The 13,529-nt window shown below is 39.2% G+C and overlaps 1 protein-coding gene across 1 annotated transcript; it reads right to left on the bottom strand.

The window, feature by feature from the left end:
* Window positions 1-16: 16 nt before the first annotated feature.
* LOC306699926 (nuclear receptor-binding protein-like) lies at window positions 17-12,908 on the bottom strand. Its single transcript, XM_079164737.1, has 18 exons — window positions 12,770-12,908; window positions 12,012-12,407; window positions 11,274-11,396; window positions 10,196-10,297; window positions 9,962-10,051; window positions 9,655-9,695; window positions 9,446-9,540; window positions 8,547-8,630; window positions 8,040-8,098; window positions 7,863-7,961; window positions 7,590-7,722; window positions 7,075-7,165; window positions 6,717-6,767; window positions 6,034-6,169; window positions 5,755-5,808; window positions 5,565-5,628; window positions 2,773-2,828; window positions 17-2,284 (listed from the first exon to the last, which is right to left on the bottom strand). Exons 2-18 carry the CDS (start codon window positions 12,249-12,251, stop codon window positions 2,225-2,227), a joined length of 1,578 nt encoding a protein of 525 aa, XP_079020863.1. The 5' UTR covers window positions 12,252-12,407; window positions 12,770-12,908; the 3' UTR covers window positions 17-2,224.
* Between the last annotated feature and the right edge of the window lie 621 nt (window positions 12,909-13,529).

Genomic DNA, 13,529 nt, shown 5'->3' with positions numbered 1-13,529 from the left:
AAAAACAACAAAGTGAAGAATTTCACACATTTATTTGAAAGAATAGTCATACTTTGCAGATTCTGTCAGGATACACGTCTCAGAAAAGACACACATTTACTGACACTCATGTCATATACAAAATAGAAGAATATACAAATATTACCAAAAGCTCACATCCTCGAGTTACAGGCAAAAGCTGCCCACCCTGTATGATTATTTAATAACCAGTTTCAACACCACCAATAATTTGGATGGAAAATATAGTAAACACTGACAGAGAGAGAGAGAGCGACAGAGTATAAAGCTGGTCTGGTGATCACATTGGTTGGTTTTTTAACACTTCTCTATACATGAAGTGCACTTACATTCTCCTGGCTGACTTTAAAACATATCTTTGGAATATACAATCTCAGCAGTTCACAAATAGAAAACAAAATAAACGTTACGATGGACTACACATGTATGTATAGCAAAAATGCAGATTGGAGAACATTAGTAGCCTGAGTACATTTTTTAAATACTTCAGAAATGTATGAGTGGAGATCATTGGATTAATATGATCTCACTGGTGAGGTAACTAATTTAACATCATAACTAATCAACCAGCAAAAGAGGAAATGTCTGCAAGTTACTAAATTAGTCTTCAATTAAACTGTCACTGTAATTATAAGACACTTCAAGTATAGTCTCAAAAAAATGCCAGAAAAAGTAAGTTATTATATGGAATAGTATCGTAACTGCGTTTTTTCTATACATACTGAGAATGTTATATTTTCTTTGCTTTCTTCTTGTCTGTTTAAGTTCCTGAATTGTATGAGCGTTCAGAGACAGTAGTACCAGTTGGCCACAAAGAGTGCTGAGACAAAATGTCACAAAATAAAAGGCCACAGGAGACTCCCTGATTCCAAAACAAGTCTAAGAAAGACATATTTGATGCACAAATGTGTATTCAAATTCAGGAGCCTCTGCGCTCTGTGAAGGATAATCTCTGAGGTTTTTTTAAATGGTGATCAAATGCAAACAAAAGCAATAGAAACAAGAGACGTTGTGTTTTGGCTCAGACTCAACAATGTGGTCTCTGTGTGAAATCACAGTAAACATAAGGGAAATGAGTGAAGGAAAACACACGCTACACAGTGTCTTAAACATAAATAAAACATATGAGGCTCTCATACAGATGTATCAGGAAAAAGCTCGGTCCTCTTTCTACAGCATATGGCAGCTGAGTTCAGTACACAAGTCTCACGTGAATGGGTTTTATAGGAAGAGTAACATGTGTGAACCCAACAAGCAGCAAATGGTTAAACAATGCATAAAATAATACAAACAGACTGAGAAAAGAGGACTTTAAGGCATGTGCGTGGGCCCAGCATAAGGCAAACAGTAGAGTGAAACATTAAAAAAAAAACACAAACGAAAATTCAGTAACACTAAGTTCACAGTACCTCAAAGTAACCAAGTAACCACTATCCAGAGAGAACTGCCTTGACGCCTGCCCAAAATGTGATATGCAGTTGTGCACATACATTTTGTTCTGTATCGAAGGCTTTTAAAATATATATATAATGTGTATTTGTCTATTATAAAGTCAACTGATAAAGCTGCTCCTGCCATCCAGTTTTCAAACTATTACATATATTTAACCTGCTGGTGACAGAAGGGTCAAACACATATAAGTCAAAGAGGCAGGAATGTTGATATATTTCATATTTCTGCAAAACAAAAGGGAGCCGTTTCATCCCAACACAAAAAGGTTGTTGGGCAATTCAATACATAAACACCTCACACTAAAATACAACCGGGGCTTGAGAAAAAAAAAAAGTGGTTTAAAAAAAGTAAAGCTGTCAGTAATTGTGTCAGTACTGTTGTGATCAAGTGCCTGTTGCAGCATTAATGAGGTTAACAGCCAACGCACTCAAAGAAATTAAACACATATTTATGTATGTTTTGACTTTTACAATAAAAACGTGAAATCTATCCAGGTGGCTTTTTTTTGAGTCATCTGGACTCCTGGATAAATGCTTTATGTTAAAGGCTTTCTGTGCGTGTGGAAGTTTTAATCCCTGATGCAGAGGAGAAATCCCACCCTTTTGGTCACATTACCACCTAAAGCTTAGTAGAAAAGACATAAAAAAGAAAGAAAAAGCACTAAATATAGTCACCGTGTTGAGTAACCAAAAAGAACATGTAACAGAGTTGAAGGTGTACTTATGAGACAGTAACATAGTTGAGGAAACCGTTGCTAGTGAAGCGCTTGGCTGAAGGATTCTTCTAGTAGAGCGGCTATTTTGTTTTGGTCCACCTGCAAAGAGAAGACAACCATTTCAACAATCCAGGACATTACAGTTAACAGATAAACCAGTCTGTTAGACAGTGGAGATACACACTGACAAACAGGAAGTCAGTCCAACAGGTTTTAAGCGTCCATGAAATCCATTAAGAGGAGTAAGTCATGAAGACAAACGCCGACATATGCTCTCACCCACAAAGAGATGAAGTGGCTGTATTACATTAACGTGGGCACAACAGTACATAAGGAGCAGAGAATGTGCTCTTAGAGGCGTAGTTGTGTACGTGATGGATGGTATGAAGAGGAGTCACGGGTCACCTCAGCTTTTAAAAGAAACTGAATTTTCACACAGTTTGGTACAAAAATAACACGCTCACCTACAGAACCACCCACACAGGTTTGCCTGCAGCTTTGCACACACATGCACACATGCACACACACACACACACAGAGACACACACACTCATCATGAATCTCTCTTTAACACACAAAACACCCACCTCACTGATTAAGCCCAGCTGCACCAACTCTTCAGCCATCTCTTGAACGCTCTCATCTGAAAAACACACCAGTGCAGTTAATAGTGACATGTAACTCACCATCTCTCTTGGAGTTATGCAAATACTATAAATACAACTCTACCTCTGAGAAAAGGTCAGGCTTAGGGTAAATACCATATTCAGAAAACATGGTCCAGATGCTGCTTTTAAATCCACATCCCCCCTTTAAACATTAAACACCATCAAACAGCCGTTGCTGCTGTTGCTCTTGGCCTCTCTGAACCCATTCTTTCGTTGGGTGCTAACATTTTTTATCTTACTGTGGACGTCTGGCAAAAATTAAGTGATATCCAACAGTTAAAAAGGACAAAGAGTCTTGAATGGGACTTAACTGGAAGGAAAGTGGAAAAGCCAACATGTTTCAACCAGCATGGCCCTCATTAGTGCATGATCTGTTAAAACATGTCAGCTTTTGAAATATGTCTCTTTAGCCCTGCTATTAAGGGCTTAATGCCTTCATGAATAGCCCTAAGCCTCTTCTCCTTTACTACATTTTAAAGTGCCCAGAACTCTCTTTCTGGACTCATATTTTTACATTTCTTCCAATGTTGTAATGAGCCCTGTGTTTGTCCCAAAATCCTACTTTACCCCTAGCTCAGCAAACGTGTGTCCTTTTGTAAACTGTTTAACCCAAAAGACTTCCTTCAAGAGTCAATATTCAACAATTATGCATGGACATATCTATTTACGAAGTAGAAAGGCAAATATTAAGATTTCTACACCAGCAGTAGTGACAATAATGCTGTTAATGTTACAATGAAGCTACAAAACCTGTAGTTATATAAATAACTCGTGCTCTGCCTGAGCTGTACATCTCATGAAAGTGTAGAGATTCTCTTGAAAGTACAAAGCAGTGTGCAGGAAAGTTAGTTCCCCAAAAAACTGAACTACAAGTGAACTACAAAGGGCATCAACAGCAGTTTAAACTAAATATATGCAGGATTGCACAAAATATGGAAACATTGGGAAAATACACTCGGAACAAACCTGCTCAGAATTTCTGATATAAAATGTTCCATAACTTTTGAAGCCTACTTCCTCCTGAAAACTTGAAGATGCACCTTCACAACCCTCCTTTCGGTCCCTGACCATTTGTTTTTTTAAATGAATGGTCTCTATTGGGAGTTTTTTTTTTTTACTTACCGCCCATATTAGGACATTATTAGGACATTCTTTGCTTGTGCTCAGTGAGCCGAGGAATTGTCATGGTCTACCGATTGTTAATAACCTAGCGATCAATTTACAACTATATCAGGAATGTAGCTGGGGCAAGACAAACAAGTGGAGGACATGGAGCATCCAAAAACGTTGACATTAAGAAAATAAAAACACCAGCAACCCACAACTAGACGACGAACGGATTGATACTGGAGCCGAGTGAGAAGCTTCCTTGCATGTTTGCGTCTCGTGGTCTGAAAATCACGTAACTAACAAAATACAATTGAGTTTTGAGGAAAAACTCAGGCTTCAATTGTGAAAAGGTTTCAATTGAAGTAGAGTGTAGGAGGGCCATGTAAAGGGGGGGTGAAACTGAAGTGGCTCAGTTTTCTTGTGACCCTGCACAGAGCACTTTTGGACTTTGGCGTGTTGATAAGTAAAGCTTTGAAGAATATCTCCTGATATCAGCAGGAGGGACTGTTTACACGGAGGGGGAAAAAAAAGAAAAGAGGCCGAGGTGTGTCTATGATGTGAAGTTACACTATGTGTGCCAGCGGTATTAAGGTGCGAGTGTGCAAGAAAAGACATATGATGTGAGAAAGAGAGCAGATGAAGTACAGAGTGTGTGAGAGAGAGAGAGAGAGACAGGCAGATGAGAGCCTGGGAAGAGATGGTCACATCTTGACACGGGAGGTGACAGCTGTCAGCTGCAGCCTTTCACAGGCCCGGCATTCCCCACACGCCTGCAACATTACACATGCCTACCATACCTGTGTTTGCATGTGCACATTGGATCATACTGCCTTCGTTTTTCTGACCAATGCAACAGTTGTGTGTGTTTTTTTCCCCTAAATTAAATAAGTAGGTAATAGATTCAGAGTTTGCCACGGGGGAGTTATTGTTTTTTTTCCCCCCACACAATGTTTATTTCAAGCCATTATGGCCATTTAAGGCATTTATAAGGTTTTCGTGACACATAAGCGACAGTTAGCCTCCCTGCCTAAAATAGTTTTGCTACTGTATATTGTGACGCCATCCAAGTTTAAACCCTCTCCGGAATCTCTCCCTCACTTCCCTACATGCCTCAGTGCACACATATGGAGAGGAAGTGTATATCGAAGATCTGTGTGTGGTCAAATCTGAGACTCCGGTGGATTTAGCAATGCAGTAATTTATACAGACATAACATCATAACATCATTAATCATCTCCACCTAATCAAATGTAATCCTACCGTTAACCCTAAACCCAAGCTGTACACACTAAACTGTCCAGATGGATACAACGAATACATCTCATGAAAACCTTCCTACTTAGAAAGAACACACATGCATAAACACGTGTCATCCCCTCTCCCCCCCCCCCCCCCAACAATCCCGTATGCTTCCTTTTGTTTTAGCATACAATTTCACATGTAATGAAACTTGACTTTAAATTTAGAACATTGAATTTCAGCATTAAGAAAGCTGTGTGGAAATTTTAGGATGTGGGCACACAACAACAAAAAATAGTGCCTGAATCTTGAAGCTCTGAGAACGACTAAGTGTCAGTGTGTGACAAAGGGGAGGGACTTACGAGGTAACATGTCACAGCTTAGATGTCTATTCAGTTTATCCTCCAGTTTCAGCAGTAATGTTAGCTAAAAGGAGAGAAAGATACAATTATTATTATTATTGTACTTCTGAAATGGCTCGACTAACAGATGGTTGGAATATGGTGTTAAACAATAAATAATTAACCAACAAATACTATTGCAGAGACTTACGTGATACTTTGCTCCCTCCTCGACAGATTCAACGTTGCACTGCATATGAATGACCTGCCGAAGAAGCATGGGACTCTAAATATGAAGGGTTCTCAACTGGTGTTGAGATTTCAGAACAGCCCTCTACTCTACTACAGCAAATACACACTATACATGTTGATTCAGTGACTGATCGGGAAAATTCTAAATTGTTAGCATCAGGATGCTAACTTGTAAAATGTCACCATTGTGATTGTATCTTCCTTTTGTAATATGCAGCATGACCAGTAGTACACATACCCGTCGTGTCTCGAGCTCTGCAGGTTCGGGGGTGGGGGATTTGACCAAAGGGACGACAATGGGAGATTTAACGGTCTCCTGTTGAGGCTGCTGAGGACAGGGCAGCCCGAACGCTGTCATTGGATAAATACCGTTCCTGATTCAGGGAAGGAGAGACAAAACAGAGACATGGAGAGGTGGATAAAACATAGCAGATGGAATGAAAGAGAGGGGAGAGAGGAGTTGGACAAAAGATGGGAGTCATATGAAGTAAATAAGAATAAGAACAATTATGAAAACACTTGAGGTAAAGGCAGAAATGAAAGGACAGATGAAAGAAATGAGGTGAAAAATAAGAGAAAATTTATTTTTGAAACTACATTAGAAACTAGAAACTAGAGTCTTTGTTTCTCTTTCCATAGAGTCAAACTTTTACAACCTTACAAATGTGTACCACAAAAGTACCACATAATTCAATAAAAAACTAAATCTTTTCAATTCATTACATTTAGTTAAACCAAAACATCTGTGAACAGTCCAGGACTCATGTTTTAGGAGTATTATACCATAGCTAGATTATTAATGGCAGATTCATTACAATAGTCAGGTGGCTCAATACTGCCCCCATGTGGCCGGATAGTGTTTCTTTTTGGGGTTTAGAGAAATTGAAAGTTTGCTCGGACTCGTGCTGCTTCCCTTCTTACCTCACATCCTCCAGGAATTTATCAAGCTCCAAGGCAGGAAACTGTGAAAGCCTACAGAAGAAATAAAGTTAGAAGCTGCAGATTGAAATAAGATAATAAGCTTTCCTACAAACTCAGAAAATCCTTGAGGATTTACAAATGACGAAAAACACATACCAACAAACAATATTATTCCTAATAATAATAATATTTTTTCAATGTTTTTTCACTTGTCTGCCATTATATTGTTATTCATATCTTCCTGTACGGAACGTATTGCTGTTATAACAAATACGTCTATCTGAATGACTCCTGTTACTATTTGTGCTGTGTTCAGATAACTGAGTTATATTTATGGAGACCAGCGTCCGGCCCTTACTTGAGCTGAAAATCCTCTTTCCTCTCAGCGACGACCAGGTCGGGGTCCAGGTTCTTCATAATCTCCTCCAGGGCATTCTCCGGAATCATGTCTGGACAATTATAAACCGTCTGATTAGGTGATGCTGGTAGTTAGGATACATCATTGGTGGCAAAAGAGAGTTTATCCCAATATATGTGCAATTTCTTAAATGTAATTCCGTGTGAAAATAATGTATTATAACGTGAACTATACTCTATCTCTATATCTATCTGTTTCTTCCCCAGTTCGTCGCCTTTGTCTACCTTCTGCTGAGCGACCTGCTTTACATTACTCATAACCATATGATCAAGTGTTTGTACAGAAAAAGGTGATTTTTAAATTGGATAATGGCACCTCTTCCCGCTCAGCAAGCTCACAAGTTTTGTCTTATTTGGTCAATCTTCTCATTAACAATTTCATTCTGATAAGAGCAAATCAAAATGAATTGAAACCTGTTATTCTGTGTCTTTTGTATTTGTGTTTTAAAGACTCACGGTGGTGGCTCACAATACAATGTGCAGCCAGCAGTTTCAGCAGCGGTACTTCAAACAGAGCTTGGTTGAACATCAGCTCTCGGGCTGTGGGCCTTGTACAGGGATCACACTCGAGGCACTTCTGGATTAACTCCTACAGAAACAAACATCTGGGTCACACACTTCTGGACAAACCGTCTTGTATGCACAAATGGGACTTCCAAATAAACGCTTAAGACACGTGATCTTTCAAGATGCACGTGAACATGCAAACACAGAGTCTCTCCATCTCACCCTCTGCAGTGGGTCCTCCAGTAACTGAATGGCGTTGTTGATGGCCTCCTGAGAAACTAAAGAGGACTCTCCGTTCCCCTGGACATCCAAGAGCGCCATCTGCAACACACCGAACATGTTAACCTATTTAAGAAAGGACTCAGGCCGTCCTATAATGCACTATGGGCCACATCTCACCTCTAAGGCACACATGCCAAACGAGTAGATGTCTACAGCCGTGCTGACATCGTCAACAGCTACAGTGAGGAAAGGGAATAAAAAGAAAATAAATAAGTACAGATGTAATATCATAGACCTAAATGTGCCTTGGATGAGTTGGAATCAAATGCTTGGTCAGATTAGTCTTGTTCACTTCTTTAAAAAGATATTTTCTGATTTAAATCAATCTTAGCTCTTGCAAAGTTGATCGTGTTAAGACAACATTTAACACTGTGACACTTAGAAGCCTGACATATTATGTTTAGTAAAAAGTGGTATCATAGAAACACATATTCATCAAACAAAGGAATTGTACAATACTTCTATTGTGCTATACCACTCTATGATCTTCATGGATAAAAACAGTCACATCTTCTGACATCTTTCTAACACATCTGTATAATCCACTTTACTCTGAAGGTCAGGACACAGTCACTACCAGCAACAACAGAAATAACTATAAAGTGTCATAACGGTCAAGTCTACCTCCATATTCTGGGGCAAAGAAGTGCAAGTTCTTCTGTTCCTCAGGACACGTCTTCACGTGACTGTTGATGGTGTCTGGGGCGACTGCAGAGGAGACAGGAGGAGAGGATATGGAGAAGTATAGATGCAAGGTGGCGAACAGTGAGAGAAGTGAGTAAGAGGCAGGATTCAGTAGACCAAGGAAGTTGAGGAAGACGAGAAAGAAGGTATGTGAAAGAGGGAGAGACAAGAGGCAGCGAAAAGAAAGGGGATATCAATATTCCGTCTACATTGTGAAAACTGTAGTGAGGGATGTTGAGAGTTTGGAGGCTGCTCGTTAGATCATGGAGAACGAGAGCAAAGAAGCCTTTGTGACCTGAGTCACTGCAGTACAAGCAACAGTTGCTTTCTAAATTATAGTACACAACACTCGGGCTGGGCAATATATCGATAACATGATATGAAACAAGATGTTGTCTTAGATTTTGAATGTCCAAATATCGCAGAAGTGTCTTTTCCTGGTTTTTAAGGCTGCATTAAAATAAAGCGATGTCATTTTCAGTTTTTCTAGCTTATCTATTTTATTTAGCTTTTACCTATTACCCATTATTATCTAAAACATCACAATATTGTTGCAATATCAACCCATTGAGGTATTTGATCAGAACTATTGTGAGATCGGCTTTTCTTCATATGGCCCCAGCCCTTGATACCACCTTTGTCTTCATCTAAAACATTGCGTAAGCATTATTACACTAGAAACTGGAAATACTTTAAAATATTTTCCCATGTGTGTGTTTCCTTTTGTGAACGGGTTGCAATACGTTATGTTGTCTGTTGCTCGTTTCTTCTTTGCATTGGAACTGATCTACCACGCTGAAACAAAACATTACCACCAGGACAGTTGCGTGACTCTATACCTGATCCAATCTTGATGAGCCCGTTGTGTTGGATGAAGATGGTGTCACAGGTCAGGTTGCCGTGGATGATGGGAGGGTCACACGAGTGGAGATAACTGAAGAAAAAAACATCCACAAATACAGACTTCATTAGGAAGGGAATGGGTTGTTTTTATTATGAGTGCATTTTTCATCAAATTGAACATAATGTCTGAAAAGGTGAGACCAACCTGAGAGCAGACAGGATCTGTGTGCACCATCTCTTCCAAGCCTGTAGGACCATACACCTTATCAGAGCTCTTACTAGCTGCTTTCCAATATGGAGTAACTATTACTTGCATAAGTGATGTCATACACAGTATATTTACAAATTCTTTCTTCGATTTGCCAAACAGCCAATTGCTAATTAATGCGTCAATTAAACTATTCATCCTCGCTTTGGAAAGCTTGAATCTAATCAACGCTGTGATATAAAGGGTCAGACTTTCATAGACCATTATTCTATTTAATTCTAATGTACATACAGTCAGTTATTACCTTTTCATTCATGGTTTTATGATTCTTCTTTGTCTTCTTTAGAAACTGTTTCAAGCTTCCTGATGACATGTATTCAGTGATGAAAATCACCTAAGGGAGAGGAAGAAATTAGGGGAAACTTCATGTGCAGACATCGTTCAAATAGAAAGAAAAAAATGTAAAAAATTTAAAATAATGATTTTATTTATGAAGACTGATAAAAGTATCAATAACCAGCTTCGGTCTGAGACTCACCCTCGCCCGGTTCTCTTTTGTGTCGGCCCAGTATTTGTGAAACTTGACGATATTTGCATGTTCCAAATGGATCAGCTTATCAAACACTGCCTTCACTTTCTCCTAAACACACGGGAAATACAAAATATGATCAATTATATAATATGTTATAACACTTATTAATACAGACACATTTTGACTCTTCTGTTCCTGATTGGTGAGTAATATGTCTGAAACAACCATCCATGTGAACAAACATTATAGTTGTCATTAAGTTTTGAGCTTCTTTCAATGGGTGGCCAAACCCTCGTCTCACTAGGGATGTGATATTAAACATAATACATAAAAAAACAAAAAAAGGACCTGGCAACTGTTTTGATGATTGAGAAATTGTTCCAGCTTCTCAAATGTGAGGATGTGATGCTGGAATGTTCATATTTGATAGTAGATGAACTATTATTGGGTTTTGGACTGTTGGTCTGTTTTTACATTTTCTAGACCGAATGATTAATCAAGAAAAGAAATGGAAGATTGATCCATGATGGAAATAATATATTTCTGCAACTCTTTAATACACGATGCGAGAAATAATGTGACACTAGTAAAATGTACATTATGATTATCATGTTTACAAACCTGGACAGTCTATAACTGCTTTATAACAACGGGAATTTTTTACTTAACTCAACACTTTATTGTAAAGAAGCTCCTTACATGCCAACAACCATATACCACTGACTTCCCTAATTCACGATCCTTACATTATGTCAATACTATTATTAATCAAAGTTACGCGATTGATCTGTAAGGCAGGGAACCTCTTAAACTCCACGGGCATTGCTTGACACTGGTTTTTCCACATTGCAGTCCAAGAGCTGCGTCATTCTCACCACTACAACGCGTTTGTGAACAACAGAGTAAAATAAGTTTTACCCAATTTATCTTAATACTTTTCATCCTGTATACATGCTTGAACTAATGAGGCACAAACATGTGAAAATGTTCTCTTCCCTTTTATACGTTTTGGGGTGAAATCACGACCACACTTTAGCAAGTATCTTTAACTGTTGTATTCCAACATACTGTAACACTGACTCACCTCAAGCTGTTTGAAGTTCTTCCTCTCTGAGATCATGACTTCGTTCCATACTACCTCTACCCCTTCCTCTGTGTCCATGGCCAAGTACGCATCATCTATACCTGGGACATTACGCTGATTCACCTACAGTAGAAATGAACAGAAAATAGCTTATGAGACAATATATTTCCATAGTGACATGAGATACAAGACACAAACAGTTTACACAAGAATAAATAAATACAGTCAGTACCATCACCCTCCTGTGTCAGCTGGCGCGGTGAAGAAATACCTGTGCCGTTAACCATAACTTCTGCATATGAACACTGAATAAAGATATGCTGTTTGAAATTAACCCCTATCAGATGAAGTAAAGGTTTGAAATACTACTGAACCTGATCAACCACAAAAAGACCAATTTGTAAGGAGCAAACCCGTTTTTTTCATACTAAAATCTATTGATAAGTTTGCTGTAAAAAATCATAAGAGCTCAGATTCAGAATAATAATTTGCTTGTTTTTGTCTCACTTAAATGTAATCTAAAATGTAATGCAGATCTAAGATCTAAACCACAATAGAACTGCATCCTTTATTCCAGTCTGGTGAACATAGTCAAGGGCCAAAAGTAATTTTGATTTGTGCAGAGAAATGTGATGTGTCCCATAATAACTTTTATCGTCCGGATGGTTTGAACAGTTAATAATCAGTCCCTGATTTTCAGTCGATACCATCAAAGCACAGCTCCCTGGCCGCTCTTACCTCCTCTCTGCGTTTCTGCCAGCGGCCGCAGGGACTCTCTTCCAGAATGTCTGACTCATCTTCACTCTCGTCCTCATCCTCTGTTGCTGTGGTGGCTGGAGGTTGTATGCAGGCCACAGGCGAAGAGACAGATGCTGCACCTTCTACCTGGTGAACAGTACTGGACATGTGCACTGCTGGGACCTCTGGCTTGTTTCCCTCTGTACCTGGAGCTCCTACCTCATGTGCCTCCAACATCATGACACAACTTGTATGCTTGCTCCTTCCTGTTCCTGGGCTGAAACAAGTTCTAGGAAGCCTCTTTCTTGCTTTCTCCTCTCTGTTTGAGCTGCTCACACGTCCATTTTATGCTCTGGCCTGGCTTTTAACAAGGTAGAGCTCAAGGAGGGGGGGCGTCTGTAAACAAATGACACATGCTTAGATTTGTAGCCTTTGGTATTAACATTACACATATTTTCTAGCGTAAAGTCGCCCCACCTAGCTATTAATTAACGTCATCTACTGAGAGACGAACTTATCTCGTATGCTTTATTGGTAAAGTTAACAGTTACAGGACCCTAAAACATCAGTCAATCAAACGAACTAGCTCCCAACTGTAGTTACTATAACTGTAGATGTTTGTTGCTAATTTCAGACGTTAGCTTAGAGAAGTTCAGCCTCCCAGTCCTTTGCTAACTTTCCCCCGGCTAACAAGCTAATGGAACGTAAATAAACAAACAACTAACATAAAGTTAAGTAGCAATATATATAAATCCTACCGTGGAACAGGAAACTACCGCCGAACAAAGAGCCCTGGGTTACATACTGGTGAAAAGGCAGCAAAAGGAGATGCTTTTAGACAAAACATGCTAGCTAGTTCGTCATAAAATATGTTGTTGGGTTTCAAGTCCCTTTCTCTTAGCAGAAGTGGGAGGGGCGGGTCCGCAGTTCAGGAGCGCTACATTGCGCGCAGAAAACGCAGTGGTGTCGAGTTACTGCTCGACCAGCAAAATAAAACACACATGAAGTTTGAATGATACATATTGCATTGAATACAAGGTTAAAACTTACCCTATACTAACATTATACTGTAGCTAATTCAGTTAAAATTATACCAATTTATACCAAGTGTTCATTCATAACACCATAACCATATATAAAATATATATTATATTATGAGAGCATTGGATCTATTTTATTTGTCCCTTTTAAGCGTAGTTGCAATCTAAATATTTATTAATTTTCTAAAATCAAGCGCAGTTGAATAAATAGTTTGTATCTGACGGTGAGCAGCAAACAAGATAGTTCACATCCGTGATACTAGTTTAGAGGGAGCGCTTTACTAAACTCAGCCAATGGGGGGCGTTCCTGTGGAGCATGACGGTAACGCCCCCTGCTCTGATTGGCTCGTGTGGGGTACAGGAACTCTCACGTTTTCTTCTTCTCTGCTTTTTCAACAGAACTGGTTCCTACTTTCAGACATGAGTTCTGGCTGTTGAGGACATGGCGATGACCATGGTGGCAGTTTAAACACACGTA

Source organism: Pholis gunnellus (assembly GCF_910591455.1).
Source record: "Pholis gunnellus genome assembly, chromosome: 1".
Lineage (NCBI taxonomy): Eukaryota > Metazoa > Chordata > Actinopteri > Perciformes > Pholidae > Pholis > Pholis gunnellus.
This window is presented reverse-complemented; position numbering and strand designations above follow the sequence as displayed.